This window comes from Syzygium oleosum, unplaced genomic scaffold, assembly GCF_021117445.2.
Source record: "Syzygium oleosum isolate NSW1041296 unplaced genomic scaffold, Sole_v2.1 Sole_v2.22, whole genome shotgun sequence".
Classification (NCBI taxonomy): domain Eukaryota; kingdom Viridiplantae; phylum Streptophyta; class Magnoliopsida; order Myrtales; family Myrtaceae; genus Syzygium; species Syzygium oleosum.
In genome coordinates this window covers 6,771,619-6,794,434 of record NW_026607506.1, presented here as the reverse complement: position 1 = coordinate 6,794,434, position 22,816 = coordinate 6,771,619, and the positions used below count along the sequence as shown (strand labels likewise).

Sequence of the window (22,816 nt, the reverse complement as noted above, 5' to 3'; positions counted from 1 at the left end):
GCTTTGATAAAACAAAATATTTAAATTCTATTTGTTTTTATTTTCATTTTTTGAAACCACTTATTCAAACATAGCTAATGCTGTTTAAAACAAATCCTTTTAGAATAAAATGAAAATGAAAACAATTTTATCTAAATCTAGTTAAATTGGAAAGAGACACAAAAGAGTGAAGTTCATAAGCTTTTTCTTTAACACACAAACCATAATCGATTAGTTATTGTACGAAAACTTTTACTTTCATTCTTAGAACTCAAATATAATATAACAAAAGGATAAGAAGAGATGCTAAGGAATTTTAACTTAGCCATTAAGATTAAACGAAGATACCATTCAAAGAATATGAAACTGAATAAAAAAAATCCACATGCTTTTGTTTTCTAATTTTTTTAATATATATTTCTATTTAGCTCAACTTTAAGCCTAAACATTCACGTCCTTTTCCACGTCCGATTTGACAAATATTTTCACTTGGCATTTTTCTATGCTCAAGGGAGATAATTGAAATCCACGCATACACAAAAAGAATGGCTTAGTACCCAATAGAGAAATTGCCTAATTACTTTAGTATACAAAATTCAGTGAAAATCGTAACATACTCACCATATCTTTTTCTCGATTATTTCGGCTTACTGTCCAAGATCCAACTTGACACATCTAACCACTAAAGTTTTTTTTATGCACGATATAGACTTGCACAAGCATTTACAATGGCATCAAATGTGAGAGACACATTAATACGAGACCATCAATGGGACCATCACATTAGAACATATGCATGATGAAGTGCCATCATCACACATGGTTCTTATTTCAGTTTATATGAGAAACTCTTATGAATAAAAAAAATGAAACTATTGAAAATGACAATGTCTGCAGTTCAAATATATGAGGAACTGCCCTCCTCAATTCTGCATATTTTTCCCCCAGACTTTCCTACAACACTATCTCAATATAGCAACAAAGCAAGAAATATGTTGTCTGTTGATGAATACAATGAAACAAAGTGCGGGCGATGAAGACACAAGTGCATTGAACTTGAGTTATAATTGAAGGGGAAGTTTCTAACAGGAACTTACTATGTTACTATTTATTTGTTGTTTTCTTTTCAATCTTTGGACTTACTTTGAGCTCTTGAAATCCTAAAAAAAATTGTGGGGTATCTAATGCTATGTTGACCCTTCCAAGGGAGGGGAATGAACATGAACCCCAATGTCGCTAACGTGCACGTGGACCCGCCCGAAGTGATTGGCCCATCTTGACCATAGCATGCTCTTCCACAGTAGTGACATTAGACCTAGGAGATCTTTAAGGTAGGGGAATAATGAAAAATGATTGATGATTGATGTCCTTTCTAAGTGCCACAAGTCCTATGCCTGTTCATCTAATTAGGAAAAAAAAGGGAAATTAGTAAAAATATTAACTGAACTTTGATTGGGTAGGATTCTCTATGGTAGGACAGTATTGTAGTTAGGAGGGAACAATTTTTGGCATTTTGTTTTGGGGCTTTAAAAAAAGAGAGAGATGGGGCATCCCTGCACATGGGGTATGGTCAGATTTGGCGAAGCTGAAGAATATTTTCTAAAATTTGTTTCTTCTCTCTCTCTCTCTCTCTCTCTCTCTCTCTCTCTAGGAAACAGAAGCATCTTCAGTTGGGAAATATAAAGAAATGATTAGCTACAATATTCCTAAAAAACGACATGAAACTTTTTAAATCGTGGAAACTAGGAAATTTCTATGTCTGTACTTGGGATGTATGAGTATGTCGTGTAGCACTTTCTTATTGATTGGAATACGACAGTTACTTGGGAGGTCATAGCGTTGTTGAGATGTAAAGTATATTTCATGCTACACACTCCTCCTCCTGCGACGACGGATTTGATGGTAATGCAGCGTAAACCCTGTTGCGTCGCTGTGAGTGAACAATTGTTGAAAGATGGGGCATACAAAGAAAGGAGCGCATGAATGCGTGAAAACGGGTGTAAGAAATTAAAACCAAAACCTCTTACTCTAATCCAACTTGAACTATCGATATTAGAGTATCGCTTGTAGCGTACTTTGTATTATAACAATACATAATGTCCCATCTTCATGTGGCTGTACCGAATATATCTTGTGCATCATTCTTTAACAATATACTTTTGGCACGACTTATCTCTAGGAACATAGGCAGATCATCCTGATGATGTGGATTGAGAGATCGCATCGAGCATCGACGGAACGAAGGATTACTCTCAACAGGTAACTTCATATGGGAGTTTCTAATTCGTACAAAATCCCATCTAATAAGAATCGAGCCTTCACCCTCACCGACAAAATTGGACCGCGATCGCGGTCCAAAATTATATACAAGAATCAATACATAAAAGAATAGTTTTAGCAATTTTTGTTTTTTGGGTTGTCTTGTTAACTATTCTAGTGGGTAAGTGAGTAGATCAACTCAACCACTTCAAAACCCTAATTCCAACAATGCATGTGGTGGGTTATTCTTTCTCTTTTTTCTTTATTAAGTTTTTGTTCCAGCTTCAATTTCCCACACTCCGTGCGATAAAGAAAAGGCAATTCCTCAAGGAAGGACAGCGCAAAATCTGTTGTTTTCTTATCTGATTGTTCCCTTTTAAGATTAGGTAGGCCTTGACGGCTGATTTAAATATTTAGCAAATGTTCATAGAACTTTATTTATTTATTTATTTATTCATTTTATTTTTGGGGTTTTGTTTTTTAATTAAATGATTTTGGGGTCAATAAAAGTGACCTTATCCTTCCTAGTGTTCAGCGGTGTCGTTTGTTCAACGTATAGTCGGCTGCTTCTCCGGGCGCTTCCTTTCCCGAGAGTGGGAAGTTGAGACAGGTAGTTTTAGGGCACAAACAGTTGGAGGCGCATTAACGAACACCAAATATGTTACCACTCCTTTTTTTTTTTCAAAAAAGAAAGGAGAAAAAACCCTCCCAAAAATTCAAACTATATCAATTGTGATACTAAAACTTTCATCTTTGTACATGTGTGATGCACTTACCTTCCGTCAATGAATATGCCTACATGGAAGACAGATGGCAAACGGTGTAAACACGGCGCCCACGTGGATTAAGTGAAATAAAAATGATGTCGCTTTGGCTAGAATATCATCTGAAGGAGCCTTGACGGATGATAAATATGTCACATAAGTACAAGTTTAGGATTTTTGATGTCATAAGAAAAAGTTGAGAATAAATGTGTCATAGTGTGTATATTTTGAGGTTCTTTATGTCATAGAAAAAGAGAAGGATAAATGTATCACAGTAAACATAATTTAGGGTTTTTGATGATTTTTTTTTAAAAAAAAAAGATAAATAGTTGTGAGATGCCACAGTGTATGAGCTACATGAAAATTTGTGTTTTTTTAGTAGGATTACAAAAAATGGTTCTGAGCATTCTTAAGAAATAATTGGCTTGACGGAGTACACTTAATTTACGAAATGATCTCTTGCGTCGAAGCAAAAATTGCAAGGATAGATAGGTTATTTTTTGAGGCAGCGCACGCACTTTTCAAGGATGACGATTGCAGGGATTCCAAAATTACCGTATGGGGTACACTTTCGTGCCACAAAATCCTAAAATTTTTCAAAATGTTTCGACGGAGCAACACCTCGGACAAATTGCATTTTAGTTATTACAACAGGGGTTGCAATTAATGAGTGCCTCGTAGGTACTCGTTGAGTATACTTGATTTGGAATGATCCATTTTTTAAAGCCATAATTGTGCATAGCTCGAGGACTCTTAGGACCTGTTTGGCAACTTGCTAAATAGTGATTGATTCTGTTCTTTTATTCCCAGAATCAGTTTGGGAACAAAATTGTGCCCGGGTTCAAAAAATTTAACAAACGGATTTCTGTTCTCAAACTGATTCTGGGAATAAAAGTAGCTTCTTGATTCTGGAACAATTTTTTTTCAGAACTGATTCTTCTTGGTTTTTTTCTTTTCTTTTGGTTGTTGTTGCTTTTCGGCCCCGCCACCTACCAGCCACCGGCTGCTGGCCGTCGGCCACCGGCTGCTGGCCGTCGGCGACCGGCCACAGGCTAGGGCCAACAAGGGCGTCGTGGCCCTCGCCGCTTGGGCGAGGGCGGCTCGCGGCCTCACCCAGCCAAGGCGAGGCCAACCTCACCGTCATCACCGGCGAGGGTGGCAGCGAGGGCCATGACGCCCTCGCTGGCCCTGGCCTGTGGCCGATCGCCGGCGCTGGCGGCCGGCCATGGCCAAGAAAGAAGGGGAAAGAAAGAAAAAAAAAGAAATAAATATTAAAAAATTCAAAATATTATTAATAAAAAGAAATTTTGTGTAGTTATCAAATGCATTTCTGTTCTTTTTCTATTCTAAGAACAAAAATTTTGGACAGTTACCAAACGCCTTCAAATGCTTAGAAATTGTTTCCGGGCACAAAATAAAAAAAAATCATTTCTGCCCAGAATCAGATTATGGGCACAGAATGATTGCCATGCGCAGCCTTAGTGCATTGGAAATTACATAATTTTCTTAATCTGTTATTTAACTAGTGTCCTAAGGGCACTTACTAACAAAATTCTTATAATAAAAGGTGTACTTTATCAAGGCAATTCGTTAAAGAATACGCACTTGTTAAGCATCCAATTAAGGAAATTCTCTAGTTTTTAAGATGTTAACTCTTTTTTTCCTCGAGGAATTAAACTATTCTACACTATATATGGTCCGAAATATGAAAGGTTGAAGGGAATATGAAAGACAATTTAAAGAACCAATTAAAATATATGAAAAATATTTACTCACAATCATTATTATACGAATGTTAAGACGGTTCGAATTGACAGTCCCTTTTAGTAATCAGGTCTAAGATTGTATCTGTGCTAACGAAAACTTGTTAACATACCCTAGTTTTGGGAATATCTTTATATTCTCTTAAAAGGAGGACTCATCATCAACCTAAAGATGTTACCAACTTTCTCAACCCTGATTATGAAATCTGAACTAAATATAGAAGAGAAGGGCAGGAGAATTCAACTAATTAACCAGGTAAAAAATCATATCGCCCAACATTTTGTGGCGACCAACGTGTCACGTCACCATTACTCTTGGGTCGTCGGGTCAACTATTGTCCTTGGTAGGTGGATTTACTCCAATGTAGATTTTTCAACGCTATCGATCATGAATGTACTCGATTAACCGGCCAATTCACATCCACCAACGGCAGATATTCTTGCATGATAAGCTACCTAGGGCATAAATTACATTAGGTATGCCAACCGATTTTGGAAATGTAATTCTCATAACCCATGAAAATACCCTACTAATCTCGTGAGTTAGATAACACGTGAGCGAGAGCCCCGAGTGAATAGCTAAAGCATGGACTTGTTTGCGCTTGTTGAGGAGGGGAAGAAAATCTCTATCGTTGGTTTTCTAAGTCAAATCCCCGAATTCTCTTGATGTCTTCATATTGTGAATCCACATAGACTCTTTCGTAAGATATTACAGTTCGATACCAGACCACACACGCTCATGCTTGCTCTCCATTGTGCCTTTGAGATTTGTTACAATATTTAACCGTTAAACCACCCAATTGATATGGAGTCAATTGCAGAATAGTTCCAACCGAGCTCGTCTAATGTGTTGACTCCATATCATGTTTCACCTTTGTTATTTCTTCCATTGGGTTGTCCAAATAGTGATACATAATATTAGAGCAGGAGGTCTTGTGTTTAAATTTTTTTCCAAACCTCTTATTTACCCCCCTATTATATATTTTCACGCTCAATAATAAGTCAAAGTCCCGACTAAGCATAATGGACAGTGTTTGAATATTTAAATATCAAATTACACCTTCATTTAATAGCTTACTTTTCGAACAATTAGCAGCGATTTTATAAAATCTCACAAGATTAATGAACAGAATAATTCGAGACCCGAAAATCAGAAGCTTTGCGATTGTGACTAAAAAGCAAGAGGCGTGGTAGATTTTCTTCCCGTTATAGCAAGAAGAATTCTCAAAGTAACAATAGAATCCACATTCAATGTGGAGCAATTAACCGTGTTCCTCTCACCAAATCACATCATTTTTTAACCTCCTCCATGCGCATACGAACAATCGAAGTCCTAGTCCAAAGCAAAATCCCACCCATAATCTGTCCAATCACTGCCCTTCGACACTGGCCCGACCCCACATAGAATCTCGTAATTTCCCGCAAAGCTCGAGGGCAATTCCGGAATCCCACCCTTATAAAACGCCCTCCCGCTCTCACTCCACGAAACCCTCATCGAATTTCTCTCTCTAATCACTCCGACGTTAACCAGATCCGACGACGACGAAGAAGAAGAAGAAGAAGACGACCCAGAAGCAAGACCTTCCTGCAGACGAGATTCCCGGGAAAACCAGAGAACTTTCCATCACTTTCCGGGGGAGAAAATGTCGGCCGGAATCGGGAAATGCAGCAAGATCCGCCACATCGTGAGGCTGCGGCAGATGCTGCGGCGGTGGCGGAGCAAGGCGCGGGCGTCCTCCGCAGCCACCGCCATCGGAGGGGGGGCCCGCGTCCCGTCCGATGTGCCGGCGGGTCACGTGGTAGTGTGCGTGGGGGAGGGGTGCCGGCGGTTCGTGGTGCGGGCGACGCACCTGAACCACCCCATCTTCCGGAAGCTCCTCGTCCAGGCGGAGGAGGAGTACGGGTTCGCCAACCACGGGCCCCTCACCATCCCCTGCGACGAGTCCTTCTTCGAGGAGGTCCTCCGCTTCGTCTCCCGGCCCGACTGCCACGCCCGGTCCGCCAACCTCGAGGACTTCCAGCGGCACTACTGCCACGCCGGCCGCCTCGACTTCTGGCCCGAGTCCCGGCCGCTGCTCCACGGGCTCGCCGAGAAGACCATCTGGTGAATCCCCCGCTAGGGACATACAAAGCGTTTACGAGGGACCGATGCCACGAACGATCGCCTCGTCGTCGTCTCGGCGCTCATGCAGGGACGACGGGCGATCGCAGGTCGCGTATGATATCGCAAATCGGTTCGAGTAAACACGACTTGTATGCCGAGCATTCCTCGAGCTCTGGTGCTCGGAAATGGCGGCGAAGCGGAATGCGGCAGCTCCGGCCCGGGTTCGACTTGGTCCGAGCAAGGATATCCCCGCTCCGGTTTGGAACACGAGTTGACCGAGTAAAGGTGGCTGAGGTTGGGGGTTTACACTTTTTTTTTTTCTCTAAGAAACTTTGATATTTTTTTTCTCTTTTATTTCCCCTTAATTTTGGGGGAATAATTGTAATGTGATTATATTCGGGTCGAGATCGAGAGAGGGGGGTCGGATGCGAAAGAGTTGCTCCGGATGAGAATTCCTAATGGAGATGGCAAAGAAACGAGTGGAGATAGACCGCGTCCCACCTAGTCGTCCCGAGTTCGCACCGGAGCGGAGGCAATGTCCGGCGAGGCACGATAGAAGCTGCAATTCGAGCTGAATCAAGCGAAGATGAGGTCCGAGAAGCTATTGATATGGATCTTTTGTCTTTAATTTTGTAAATTATGCAATTTATTGATTGATTAATGGGAAATTTGGGAAATTTTCGGAGTGAATGATTGTGATTCTCCATGAACAGCTAATGTGAATAATTGGCACAAGCATATTTTAATTATCGAGAAAATAAGGGGAAAAAAAAGCCTTCGTGCACTTGCGTGGTGGCAGCAAACCACGTGAAACCAAGGGAAATTTTTGTGTTTTGTTTTTTGTTTTTTTCGAAAGGGCAGCCACTGTGCACTGTTTCGCCTGATGCCCTTTTCTTGTGCTCTTTTCTGTTCTTTTGTCGAAAAGAAATTGATGCTTTCTCGTTCATTTTGAAGACTGGAAGTCTCTTTTGGGTAGATCGATTGTTCATATAGTCTTCCATTATCATTAGGAAGCCACATTTGTGAGTCGAGACTAATGGAATCGATGTTACCGTACGTAAAAGTTAAAGAGGATCGTGCATCTTCTGAATGGATATACTTCACATGTAATGTGTCCGAGAGGATCAACTCAAGGGAGCTTGAAATTGGGAATTGAATCGATCAAATTCTGATTTTATCTAAAATAGATCATTCTTTTCGTATTATTATCTTTTTCTTTTAGTTTCAAAATTTATAGTAAGTATAAGAGGGACATAACTAACTAGAGGCTCGATTATAAGGACACAAGATCTAAAGAGGATAGGATCCAATGGCTAAGGTAAATGTGTTATTTTTAGACCAATATAAGGAGCGGCTCCATACTACAACCGATTGGGTGGTCCGTTTTTAGCCCCGGAACTAACTCGGTTAGTCTAGTTCTTGGATCAAATGGTAGTTCTAAAGTGAGAATCAAAACCTGAATTGAGCCAAGCTAGGTTCGAGTTCTTCTTAATCAGGACGAACTCAATTTTCCCTAAATGGGCTTGAAGGTTTGGTTGTGCAAAATCTGAGGTTGAAATGGATTGTTGTTTTCTAAAGACAGGATATGGACATGTTATTTACTTATGAACTATTTTACAGAATGTAACTTGTTAATTTCTCAAATTTAATTCCAATTTTCTGTGAAGATGAGTTTAAATAGCTCGAGTTTTTGATTAAGTTGAGCTTGAAATTACATAACTAGAGCGTCTTGCAAACTAATTAACCTAGTCTGTATCCTATTCATATGTAGACCTATATGAAAGTTCTCTAGCCCTTTGGAGTTAATATCTTGAGCTTCATAATTATCTATCTATTTTCAGCCTTATGTCATTCAAACTTTACTTATCGAAAAAGAATATTTTAATTTTCTCCTAGCCATAATCTCTAGACGTAATACGTGGCTAAATAAACTTTTGTTTTTTACTTTATTTCTGTACGTAAAACCTAAAATCACATGAAATACTTTCATTGTATGCAATCTTGCGGTGCAAATACTTTAACTTTTTAAATCTGAAAAACCCGATACATTTCAAACATATAAATATGATAATTTTTTTATTATAATTAAATAAAATTTAAATATATATCTTAAAATTTTTAGCAGAAAAGAATATTTGCTTTGGTGAAGAGTAAAATAACGCGCCTTCCATCTTCTTTTCAAACGGAGCAGTTCAAAAGTTTGAATGAGAAACCGGATTTTTTTCACCCAAATGGAATATATTTATAAAAATAAAATAAAATAAAATAAAAAGGGATTCAACATGACTTTCAGGTCATTATTGTTTCTGAGCAACAAATTTAAAAAAGAGGGAGGTGCTTTATGCGGGAAAAAAAGTGGGGTGTCAGTCTGTCAGACATCGTCCTCGTGCTCACAAATGATGAAAACCTTTCTTTGACTTTTCCCTCTTCTCTTTCCTCTACGCTAAAGCTTTCTTTCTTGACCTGCAGCTGAAATGGTCAAGATACTAGAGTATTCACTTTGCTTGCATATTAAATATTGGACCTAATTCCAAAAAAAACCCCAAATTTTACATTTTGTCCCGATTATACCCTGAACTTTTTTTTGTCTCAAGAAAAATCTCAAACTTTTCTCCGAGTCCCAAATCTACCCTACCGTTATAACTCTGTCCAATTAAAGTCGAGAAAAAAAAAAAAAAAAAAAAAGAAAGGCGGTGCGGCGTGGCGAGCAGCCTTCGCCAGGTGGCCGTCGCCACGGCCATAGGGAAGGAGCGGCGGCCTCTCGCTGGGCCTTCCCGAAGGCGGCGACCTCCTCGCGGCCCGGGCGAGTCGCCGCGAGGGCTGCGGGCCCCGATCTGGGGGAGGGCACGACCTCGCCCCGTTGGGAGGCACGCAATCCGCCGGCGAGGTCGCCGCCTTCGGGAGGCCCGGGCGAGGCCTCGCTCTGGGTCGGCGACCCTCAGCCGGCCGGGCGAGATCGCCGGCGAGGCCTCCGCCTCGATCCGGGGCGAGGTCGCGCCCCGCCCCCAGATCGGGGCACAGCCCTCGCCGGCGACTCGCCGGGGCGGCGAGGGTCGCCGGCCTTCGGGAAGGCCCGAGCGAGGCCGCCGCTCATTCTCGGCGGCCACCGGCGAAGGCTTGGCCACGCCGCAGCTGCTGTTCTGTTTTTTTTTTTTTTTTTTTTTTCTGACGTTAATTGGACGGAGTTATAACGGTAGGGTAGATTTGGAACTCAGAGAAAAGTTTGAGGTTTTTCTTGAGACAAAAAAAAGTTCAGGGTATAATTGGGACAAAGTGTAAAGTTTGGGGTTTTTTTTTTTGAATTGGGCCTTAAATATTGTATGCTATTTAAGTTACATTTATTTCACGAAAAATAAATTATTTAAATTTTTTTAGATATAATCGTTTATAGTGCTTAAAATAATTAGTCAATAAATTTTTTTATTATCGAAAATAATTTATATCTAAAAACTTTTGTACACGATGAAATTTTTTGCTTTTATTCATATTTATAAGCGATATAATGAATCATTTCTAAAAAAATATTTTTCGATTTGTTTATTTTTCGGGAAACAAACGTATCTCCTCACTTGTAAGGTCTTATGTTTTTGGGTTGGGACCCATTTAACATAAATGGTATCGGAGCTAATTTCATCCCGATTTATTTTTGTTCGTTCATATGGTTTTGTATACACGTGGCTTTACTTCTCTTATGAGATCAAATTTTTCGGTTGAATTTTGTGACACAGAATTTGTACTTTTTATTTCCAATTGATGGTGGGGTTAAATTTTGCATAAATATTTAATCATGTTGGACTCATCATATTGTTTGTATCAGAGAGAGAGAGAGAGAGAGAGAGAGAGGCGTGCTGATAAGCCAATCATGGCATCTCAAATGATGGGCCTTTGACTAATCCAGAGACTTTTCATTTGCTATGTTTCCTGGACTGTGTTCATAGTATTTGGCCATCTGATGCCCCCAAAAGATCAAAAACAAAAGAAGTTTAAAACAAACAAAAAAACAGAAAAAGATATTATGTGAAATCGCCGGATTAGGCTGGGATTTCTTATATAAAGTGATGAATTATTTATTTTAATTTTTTTTATGGATCATGACTAAATACCATGTAACATCTGTTTCCATAATCCGGACACTATGTGAGCCTCTCTATTTTTTTATGAACGATCTAATAAGTCTTGCATCTTCACAGAAGAAATTAATAGACATATGGAACCATATGAGAAGTTCTTGAGCTGCAACTGATGAAGCATGTGATTTAAAGTTTTGTTATTATTAGATTCTCTCGTGACTATGAAATTAAACTCCAGACTTCGAAAAGATAATACAATGTAGTTCTTAACCTTACCGGGGCGACCTTGGATCCTTGGTGTTTGGTTAGGTTTACCTCACCAAAGATGGTTGTTTTCACTTGCGCAGGCTACAACACTTTGTTTAACAATCCGGCGACCGGTCTACCTGTATACCCCCAATCCCTCCTCGGTATTTATTTTTCAGGATTGAAATACTTTCTTATTTTAACATCTCGAAGTCCGGATGAAGACTATGTAAATATAGGTTAAAAAGAAAGGTTCAAACTCCATGGGAAGTTTCACTTTGCCCCTTCAATTTTAAGAGTCATAGAAAGTTCATACAATTTAGTCCTTCGGCTTGTATTTTGTTATCCCCGTTTAACTCCTCTAAAATTCTTCAATTAGCACTTAGCATGACACATGCTTAAAATTCTTCAAGAGTTTTAATGGAGAGGGGGCGAAAGAATTCAACATAATTGACTTAATTAATATTTTATTATCATTACATACAAGAAAGAGCACCGCATAATAAATTGAATGAAAAGTGAAATAATAATGTTTTTTCTTGCCGATTGAGAGAAAATAATAAAGAGTATCATTGAAATGATTTTAGCTGGCGAAGTATTTCAAATTTAACTTTGTGAATTAATCTTTCAAAACACACCAAAAGTGAATTATCACATTAGTATTTCACTTAAAATAAAAGATTTAATCTTCTCAACGGTCATGTATTCATACTTATACGAATTATATATAGTCATATTGAGAGATAAATGTTTCTTGTCTAGTCATTAATCAATTAAAAAGCGTGCGCTTTGTGTGGACATACCTTGAGCTATGTGTTTTATTACCGTATCGGTATTTTTACGTTTATTACTTTAATCAATTTAACATATAACTGTTGTCAATTATGATCTCTTAGAATGTTATCACTTGTGTTATTTCTATGAATGTGTTGGACCCATATTTGTGTTTAATTACTAAGAAAGAAATTCCTTTATAAAGTTAAACAAAAGGAAAATGCTTAAGGTTAAACGCTCAAGAGGCAGCATGTAAGTTTTTAAAAGTAAAATTTAGTTAAAATGTATATATGATGGAAAAATTAGAAAATAAGAGTTTGAAAAGTACTAGCATAGTTGTGAATTTTATTTTATTTTTATATTAGAATATGGATAACCTTATCCGGTGCAATATTTTTTGGTTGAAAGTTTAGTTCAATTTTCATAATGACTAGATTAAAACTCAAGAATATCTTTTTTTATCCTTATTTGAAGTGAATCGCTAGTTTATGATAAAAGGATGTCAAAAGTAAGATTTGTAGACCACCCGCCTGGGTGGCGCTGTTGGAAAGGGCACTCTTCCTCTCGCAAAAGGTTGAGTGTTCAAATCCCGGACGCCGCAGGGTAACTTAACCGGTGCACGTGTGTGGTGGCTAGCACGTGTCGCCCCCAGGGTTTACTTCCCGGCTGTCGGCCGTGCGGGGGTTCCCTGGGTTATCAAAAAAAAAAAGAGAGTAAGATTTGTAGTTGAACAATAATTCAAAAGAAAACTTTATTCCCAAAATTGCAAGACATATTTAAAATATGTGAATTTTAGAGACGTTATAAATTTATTATCTTATTTATCATTTCTTGGGATGTCTCGTGCATCAAAGGGGTTCAACTCTAGTCCAAAATTAAACAAAATTCCGATTTCTCACCCTAAAAATTTGAAAAAGTTATAATCTAAAGAACAAAGCACTCCAAGACACGTATCTAGCAAAGAGGAAATATTCAGAAGCAGAAAAGGAGGACAGATGCCTAAAGAAATAGAGACAGCGTACGCCCAATAAAGAAAATTTTCCTCCTTTTTGTTGGACGAACACAACAGTATCGGTCCACCGCGAATAAATAAAGAAAGTATTCCTTGAAAATGACAGGAAAAAAGAAGAGAAAAAGACAAGGTTGTAACTTGTTCCTAGGATTTTGACCAAAAAAAAACTTGCTCCTAGGATTTGACCAGAAAAAAAAATTCATAGGAAATCACACGACATGACCCCCTGACTGTCGTGCCCCGAAAAGGAAAAAGCATGTCTCAATTAGCGGCTTGAGACCTAGGTTTTATGGGTTTGTTTTTTAACCTTGACATGCATCGAGGTTCATTTATTTTGCGAAAAATGAGTCTTGCTTGCTTAGAAAAATGAATAAATAAAAAATATTTTTATTATTTATGAAAATACTTAGTTATAAATTATTGTTGATAATAAATATATTTATTTATTGATTAATTATTTTAAGCGATAAAAGTGATTGAGTTTTAGGAAAATATTTTTCGAAATATTCATTTTTGGAGTAAACGGAGCTCAAGAAAAGAGTGATGGCTACTTGACATAGTGAGACTAGTGAAAGTGGGAATCAAATGTTCTCGATTTTATTCCTTGGAGCTTAAAGCCTCTAAAGTAGGAGATTGATGCTTCAACTTTCTTTCTTTCTTTTTGGTTTTTTCATAATAAATTTATTCGAATTAGGCTGAAATCCACCCATCATTCATCGCTTTTCGGAAGTTGGACAACAGCTTTAGTATTTGGATGTCACCATATGTTGCTATTGTTATTGTCTCCATATGGCGATGGTGTTGAGGGCGCTGAAATTAGGTGCACATAGCTATAGTTTCCAGAGGGGAAAATCTCAGGTGTGCTCATCACTGACGACTCCAGTGATCAGTCGCCGATTATTTTTTGATGCTGTGACAAATCTAGTCTTTTGGGATGAGAGCTTGCTTATAGAATGTGAGCGATACTCTTTTGTTTTCTAGGTTTCGCTTTGTTTTGCAACTCTTTGGGATTTGCTTTACTTGGAAGCTGTATTCTTCTCATGTTTGATCTTGACAAATGAATGTAATTCTCTTTTGATCAAAAATAAAAAAAGTAACCGATTCAATTTTTGATTTCATTTTCTAGACTTGATCGAATCACTTGTCATGCTTGAGGCTGGAGCTTGTTGGGAGCGGAAAGTAGAAGTCAATACTTTCACTCGAGAAGATCGCTAAAGGAGAGCCCAAGTCTAAGCCCATCAGCATATTCAGTTAGATTCACATTTACTCAGAAATTTAAGTTAATGAGTTATGGGCTAACTATGATATATTAATTGCTTTACACCACACCAATTCTCCGATGTGAGACTTTTCTAACATAACTCACATGCTTCTCAACAATCTCCTCCCTTACGTGTGAGCTCAGTGTTAGGTCTGCTTCCCTTAATTATGTATTATTTTGCATTAACATATCTCAACTTGGATCTCCAAGAATGCCTACCTTTATCCTCGGTCTCTTTCTCTAGATCGAACCATGAAGGCTGCCATCGGGACCGCGCTACTATGTGACAATGCCCATCGCCTGAAAACCGCGTTGAACACCGGATTCATTATCGAGATATTCACTAAACATGAAAACAGATTGAGGGGACCACTAATCTACCATCGACTATGATACCATTTTTTGGGAGTGCGCAGCAAAAGTCCGATACCTTCGCTTGAAGAGATCGCCAAGGGAGAGTCCAGGTTCAAGCAAGTCAACATATCCAGTTGAACCCACACTTACTTAAAAGTTTAAGCCAGTGAGCTATGGGCCAACTATGATATATTAAGTTCTACATATCACACCAATTCTCCGATATGTAACTTCTCTAACTCAACTCACATGTGCATCTCAAATTGAACCTTTTTTTTAGACCTTGCAAAAAGTGAAAAATCACCTACCATTGGTTTTTCTTAAATTTTTGGCACATTTACTCCTAATCAGATTGGATGTTTTAGGTTAATTTTGTCATAGTTAACGGTCTAGTTACTCACAAGGAAGTAATTTCTTGGCAATCTCATCATATGTGCGTGGATCACTTGTCTTTGATAGAACCAAGTAGGTTGAGGTATATCAGGTGTGCAAAATTGACAAATGATAACATTTGATGCAACACGCTAAAAAAGATTAAAGGATTATCAAACCACCTTACCACAAAATACTCATGCTTTTGCATATAATGCACCTACAGGCGTGTTCGATAAGACTTTCGTTGCCCACATGTATTATGAACTTAGGGTAAAGTACTTGTTTTGTAAAAGTAAAACTGACTTATAAGCGTATAAAACGCATATGTAACTTATTTAGTAGTTTTCCATTAGTTGATTGATGATGTAACATGTCAACTGAAATTTATATTAGAAAAAAATATGATGTTATGGTATCAAGTTAACATAAATAAGCATGATATCTTTTGATTTCTCATTGAACGGGACAAAGCTAGTGACAAATTTAGAATATTAGAAACGATACTTTTAATAATTTCTTGAAATTTAAGTTGTCTTGTCAGTTTTTCAAATTCTATAACAATGACACCTAACCTTTCGACACATACTTTTGAGAAAAATGATGATACATACCCATCCGTATTTCTTACCGTATAATTGTCGTAATGTGTATTACTAATAGAATCCTAAGATGATGCTGATGCTCCATATGAAGAAATGCCGCATATGAAGGGAGGCTCGTAGGCTTTTACCCCAGTTCGATCTAATTGAGACTTTGGACTTTCTCTGGGCCGAAACATCAAACCAATCTGTAAGTGTTGAAAATTGGGGTTGCACATGTTGGGAATCGTGCACCAATTCCAGAAAATAACCCAAACAAACGATCCTCACTAGCAGAATATAATAATAAAAGAACAGAATCGAAAGAACACACCAGAAAATTTGTTATTAAAGTTCACCCAAACTTGGGCTACGTCTCCGCGCAGAGGCACTCTGCGAATCCACTAGATTTCGAAGAAAGTAGGAATACAATTATGATATTCTCTCAAGATCGAAGCACAAAGAGATTGAGAACACTCACAAAGAAAAAAAACTCACTTTTTTCTTCTCTCTTTTCTTTTCTCTCTATTTTCTTCTCAACGCTTGACGGCTAACTTCTATCAATAGCTGATATATAAAGCGTAGCTTTTAACCTAAAAGCAAAATTAATAGAAAAGACAAAAAAGCCCTTAATAACAATATTTGGCTTCATCCTCCAACAATCTCCCACTTGAAGACAAATACACCCGATGCACCAAGCAACTTTGCATCCATCAACATGTTGTTGCTGTCGCGTCTCCGTATGGTGATGGTGTTACGGATGCCGAAACTAGAAGAGCACTGCAAGTTATAGTTTCTGGAGGAAAGGTCTCGTCGTTTGCCTATCATTGATGACTCCAATGATTAGCCCCCAATTGTTTTTTGATGTTGTGACAGATCTATTATTTTGGGATGAGAGCAAGCTTATAGAATACTGTCTATTCTTTTTGTTTTTTGGGATTTGTTTTTTCTTTTTTTCTTTTTGTTTTTTGGGATTTGTTTTTTCTTTTTTGTAGCTCTTCGGGATTTGATTTTCTTGAAAGCTATGTTCCTCTCATATTTGATCCTAACAAATAAATGAAATTTTCTTTTGACAAAAGAAATTAGGAACCAATTCAATTTCTGATTTCATTTTCTAGAATCGATCGAATCACTTGTCATGCTAGAGGCTGGAGCCACCTAACATTTCTCGACTTGAACCTCTGTTTTTAGGCCTTGCACAAGGTGAAAATTCACTTGCTATTGGTTGTTGACACTTGATTTTTAGCTCATTTTTTTTTCCTATTTTCAAAAAATCTTAAAATTAGGATTAGGAACCTTGGCCAAGCCTAGAAACCTATTTCTAAACCAAAAATAAATTTTTTTGCATTTTCCTGTATTTTTCTTTAATTTCTTTTAGTCAAAATAAGTGAAAAAATAAAGAAAAATAGCAAATGGAATCAGAAAATTCCATAAAAATAGTCATTAGTTTTATTTTAAATCCAATTTTATTAATGCATCATCAATTTTGAAAAAAATCTCAATCGGGTATGTGTTTTTTTCCAAAATTGGGCAAAATCAAACCCGAATTGAACCAATAATGCAATTAAATCTTTTCTAGTCATTTTTAAGTCATAGTGTCTTCACAACAAATGATTCTGGAACCTTGAATTGCATGATGGTTGCTCCAATTGCACAATTTGTTAAATAAATCAGAAAACCCCAAAATTCAATTGAAAATTACGAATTTTGAGCCCAAATTGGGAATCGTGTCCAATTCGAAATTGTCGAACCATGAGACTATCATTTCTAGGGTTAATCTGATGTGGGTAATTCAATTTTGGCACTAATTTTGCCTAATCAGGTCATTAAGGCATTGAATTGAATAAAACCTCACCAACCCGAGTATAAAAATTTGAAAATCTTGGACATGATTATGACAAAAATTGGGGAGAATCACATATTTGGGTTCAAAATGTGATAAGGATTCAATTTTAAAAATTGGGTCAAAATCGAGCTTAATTTGCGAATTTAGACCAACTCGGGTCCGCCGGGTCGACCGGGTCAACCCGACCCGACCCGGGTTGGTCTTCTTCTTCACCCAACTCACCCAGAAAGTTCTAAACCCAGAAAAAAAAACGATTCAAACCCGTGACTTTACCGACTTACCTAGAACGATTAAGCACGTGTTAAACTCCAAATCCAGCTGGATAATCACCAGCTGACATTGGAGATTCGATCTAACCGATTCAAGGCCGGTAAATAACAAACTTTGGGCGGGAAATTGAGCAATAAAAACAAGAGAAAAAACTGATCATTGAAAGGAGGGTGCTCGGTGAAATGCCAGAGAGAAAAAAGAGAGAGAACGGACGTGAAAGAGAAAAAACTAGCGAGAGAAGTGGATAGAAACTCCCTGAGGCCGAGCGATCAGTGCTTTTCCAGTCGGAAAAGCATTGGTAAATCGGTCTCGTCGGTGAGTTTCCTCACCGGCGAACCAGAGTTGGAGCTGATCACGAACGCCTACAAATCGGTCTCGGCAGAAGCATCCAAGGTCTCTTCGGCGAGTCCAAAGCCATCGTCTCGAAGCTCAAGTGTCAAGGAAGACTTCCACAGTGACTGATTAGCCCGAGGACAACATTTCAATCTCGAACGAAGTAGGTAAACATCGCTCGTGATCACGTTTTTACAGAATTCCAGAAAAATGTTTTGGTTTGTTCGTGCATGTTTCTCTATGATTTTATTATATTAGGTGTCTAAAACGTGTTTTAATCGTGTTTTGCTTTGTTTGATTGCATTTTTGATTGGAAAACATGCATAAAATGTCTCGGTTGCCCATTAAACCACCTCGCCGGAGTTCGGGAAGCATCGCCGGAGTTCAGGAGGCATCGCCGGAGTATCGCCGTGGCCTTAGGCCACCCAAATCAGTCTTCCTTGATCCTTGTTTGATGTTTTGTTAATAGTTTTGAACGATTTAGACGATTAGGGCGAGTAAAGTTGAGATTTAAAACTTCTGATGAGTATGGTTTAGGTCAGTAGCAGACTGGCATTTTCCGATCGGTTTTTCGCCGGCCGGCGATGATCCAATGACAAGTTTGTAAGATGAAGTTGATAGATGGTGATGAGAGGGAAACACAGAATCAGAAAATCAATCAAAAGGTTGCCGGAGGCTCGTCGGCGACGAGCTCAAATCGGCGGCCTCGAAAATGTTCAATATAAAATCATGCCCAACAATCGCTCGACCAAATGCCTCAGAGAACAAAGGGCAAAACGGCGCCGTTTCTGGCGTCGTGCCCACCGGAGGAGGTGATCGACGCCGGCGCCGGCGAAACCCGATTCGGCCAAACCGAACCGGGTTGAACCGGGCCGGTCCGGTTCACCATCCCAGCGGGAAAATTCAAATAAAAATTAAAAAATAAAAAAAATCAATAAAAAAATCTAAAAAAATTTAAAAAATCATTAAAAAATTTAAAAAATTCAAAAAATTCAAAAAAAATCAACAAAATAAATAAAAATTCAGAAAAAATTTGGAAAACATAAAAAATTTCGGAAAATTCATAGAAAAATAAAAATTTTCAGAAATTTTGTAAAAATTCAAAAATTTTAGAAAGTTCATAAAATTCAAAAAAATTCAGAAAATACAAATAAAAAATGTAAAAAAATTCAGAAAATCTAAAAAAATTGGAAAATTCGAAAATTCATAAAAATTTTCTGAAAATTATATAAATCAATTCTCAGTTAATGAAATTCTCAGAAATTCTATTTCCAAAAAAAAAATCAAAAAATTCAAAAATTCACAGAATGGTTCAAAAACACTGTGGCCAACTTTAGAAAGTGAAATTTGATTTTTTTTTTAGTGTCCAAGTGGCATTTTTAGAAAACCTCAAATTCAGGGGTTATAATCCCTAAAAAACCCTAAAACCCTAAAAAATACGCAAATCATGAAATGAACAAGCCTTTAGAGCTTCACTAAGGTTTGGATGTTTTGATTGATTTTCATTTTTAGAGACAATTTAGGATTGTTTGGTTTGATTGGCCTTGATTATGCATTTAATTCTTGATTGATTTTCCCTGCGATTAGAATGAATAAGATTAGTGGGTAAGCCTCGGAAACTTGCATGACACGTTAGACACCGTATCGTTCTTAGGTACCGAAAGGGCGTTAGAGATCTCAATTTGGGATCATTAGCGTAATCAAGTTTCCGTACTCAGAATCTATGGTTCGTAGAATTGTGGTATTTCTCCCGTACCCCGATTAGGTTTCTAGTCTACCTACCAATAATGACTAGTGGCGACTCCAAAATCGAAAACTTAGATCAAATAGGAAAATTACCATCCACTGTCACGTGAGGTATGGTCTGGGAGAGACCCTTGTATGGAAATACCTCCTTAGCGCGCAAACCCCCGAAAGCCCCCCGAAAAAAAGCGCGGCGCGACATTGGTTACTCTTACATTTTTGCCACGTTTACTCCTAATTAGATATATGTTTTAGGTTAATTTTCTTTAAGTGTAATACCGATCTAGTTAGTCACAAAGAAGTAATTTCTTGGCAATCTCTTCCTTAGTGCGTGGATGACTCGTCTTTCTAAGATGATGCTGATGCTCCATATGAAGAAATGCTGCCTACGAAGAGAGAGGCTCGTAGGCTTCTAGCCCGGTTCGATGTAATTGAAACTTTGGACTTTTCTCTGGGCCGAAACATCAAACCAATCTCTAAGTGTTGAAAATTGTGGAGGCACATCGCTATATTTTGGTTTGGACGTTTTAATCTAATTTAAAGAAGGCTAGCCTTAAGAATCAGCACAATTAATCGTTCAAATATATGTCATTTTTAAATTTATTGGAACATTCTGCTACTTAAGGCTAAAAAATACACAAATAGTAGATTAAAGTTATGACTTTTGGTACACTTTTACATTTCTTAATAAATAAGTAGGAATATATCATACAAAAAATGTCTCTCTTTTATGGAATATTATGAGTTATTATGTGAAAATTTATTGAGTTAATATGGTATATGAGAAAATAAAAAAAATGTACACGTTAAAGATGTAGGTTTATAAAGTTTTTCTAATTTAAATGGACCAAAAAATATATCAATGGACATATAATAAATTAAGAGTTTTTGTGAATAAGTAAAAACTGGGCTGTATCTATCAATTTTCCTCTGGGCCCGTAATATTAAAGGGTTGTGTAATTTGAGTATAATATTCTAATTTAATTAATGACTCCTGAGTTGATTCATTTGGGCTTGGATGCAGCTGGACCTTCTCAAGTTTTTCCTTTTGGTTTGGGCTTTCCATCCATCCTCACAGATAATTTTCATTAGTGATGAAGACGTGGAACCTCTTGTCATCCATGATATGAAAAACTGAAAATGTTTGCATAATAAAGACATCTCACATGCAAAACACGAATTACAGAGAGAAAATCCTTCTGACACGACCTAATAAGTTGGCCCCAACGTTTTATTAATTCAAAGAATCTCGGACACCTTATCGATACGGAAAAATTCCTATTGTGCACACGAATTAACACGTTTTTTTTTTTTATATCATGACCAATTAATTGGCTTTTACTAGGATAAAAATGATGTTTTATGCTAACACAAGTAGACACGAACTACAAACACGGCTCGAGCATGCCAAAACGAACCGCCAATGACATGAAATGGGATTGTGCCTAAGAGTAGATACTTGTTGAGTAATTAAAATTACATGGAAAATGAATTTCTAGTTCACTCACTTTTCTTGATTTTACACCAAAAAGTTATATATCAAAACATGATCAACGAGAGCACGGTTTATCATGATCAAGGCGAAGATAAAATATTCAAGATTCTCTTCTTTTCATGCCAACAGGCTGACTGCTAGGCACGCTTTTCATGCGCACTGTGAACAGGGCGCGGTTGGATTCCCCCAGACAAAGTATAGGGTTAAGACAAGTTAAAAAGACCTTAAAAAGGGATTAAAATAGCTTTTCAAGGTGATTGGACCAATCTTTGGCTTCTATCTTCTAGAATTCAGCTCCATGTATTATTACCTGCGGCCTGCAATGAGATTTGACTGTTGAGTTTAACGAAGTAGGTGATTTATACATTAAACTAATGAAAGTGCTTTAACTTTATTAAGCAGAGTCCCTAGGGTTTCGCCTGGTTGGTCTCCATGAATCTCCACCGTTTGACCAGCAGATTTGGTGTGAAATGGTCATGTCGAAATAGGTATCCGAGATGGCCAAAACCAAGAAAATAAAAAAGGGTATCCGAGGAAACAGTGCTTGTGTTTGTAGATTATCTATCCGTTGGAGTTTTATTATAAAGGTACACTTGCATAATCATTTTTAAGACAACTTATCTTCGTTGGTTAAACGCTTGATTTGAATCCAGCAGATCATGTGTCATAGCATCACCTACTCATATTAACCTTTAGGGGCCACGCTTTGCGTGCATCCGTAGAGATTAGTCAAATCGCAAGTTTTTATTTACGAAAATACTATTGATTGAGTAGTTATAATCTGATAATTTGACCAACCATCCAAATCAATGGTGATAGATGTCGTTCGTGTAAAAAAAAACGCACAATGTTTAAAAATTGAAATTTTTTATTGAGCATGCTTACCCTATATCTTGCAAGAACGCCTTGACCCACAAAAACAAATTGTAAGACAAAGAAGTGGCATGCTTACCTAAAAGTAAAGAAGTACACGGATTTAGGGGAAAATAATAATAAAATTAAAAAAGTTAAATTTTATTTCTTATGTAATGAAGCCTCCCTTTCTAGCTATGTTGGTGACGAGGTAAAATAACTAATAAGGACGTCAAATTTTTTTATTGTGTTGATGTTTGTGAGAGGAATAGGAAAAGAGTTTCATATCGGATAATTAATGTGCTGCAGAGCTATTAATATTCTAGTTATAACTTGTTATTTACTGAGTTTAACATTGGTCCAACTATATTTTAGTCATAATCCACCGGCTTGAGTTTGACAATTAATCCAACTAAATGTGTTGATAGGTACAGACTTGAATTTATCTTGATTATCTGTCCAGATTAAAGTATATATATATATTTGAAGTTTGTCCCTTTTGTGTATTTCTTTTCCCTTTTATGTCACCTCCTTCCAATTCCATCTTTATTTTAAACAATATCAAAGAAAATCCCCAACTAAAGTTAGCTTCTTTTTCATTTTCACTTTTATGGTAATCATTTTCACTCTTATATTTTGTTTTCCATACTGACCATATGAATAAAATAATCTAGCAAAATGTGATATTATTCAAATATGAATATATTCACTCATTTCTCTTACCTTACCAAAATATAT

At 37.4% G+C, this 22,816-nt stretch overlaps 1 protein-coding gene across 1 annotated transcript; it reads left to right on the top strand.

Annotated features, from left to right (window-relative positions):
* Positions 1 to 6,254: 6,254 nt before the first annotated feature.
* On the top strand, positions 6,255 to 7,559 carry LOC115693117 (auxin-responsive protein SAUR50). The gene has a single exon (XM_030620089.2). The coding sequence runs from the start codon at positions 6,409 to 6,411 to the stop codon at positions 6,871 to 6,873; it is 465 nt and encodes a 154-aa protein (XP_030475949.1). The 5' UTR covers positions 6,255 to 6,408; the 3' UTR covers positions 6,874 to 7,559.
* The last annotated feature ends 15,257 nt before the right edge of the window (positions 7,560 to 22,816 follow it).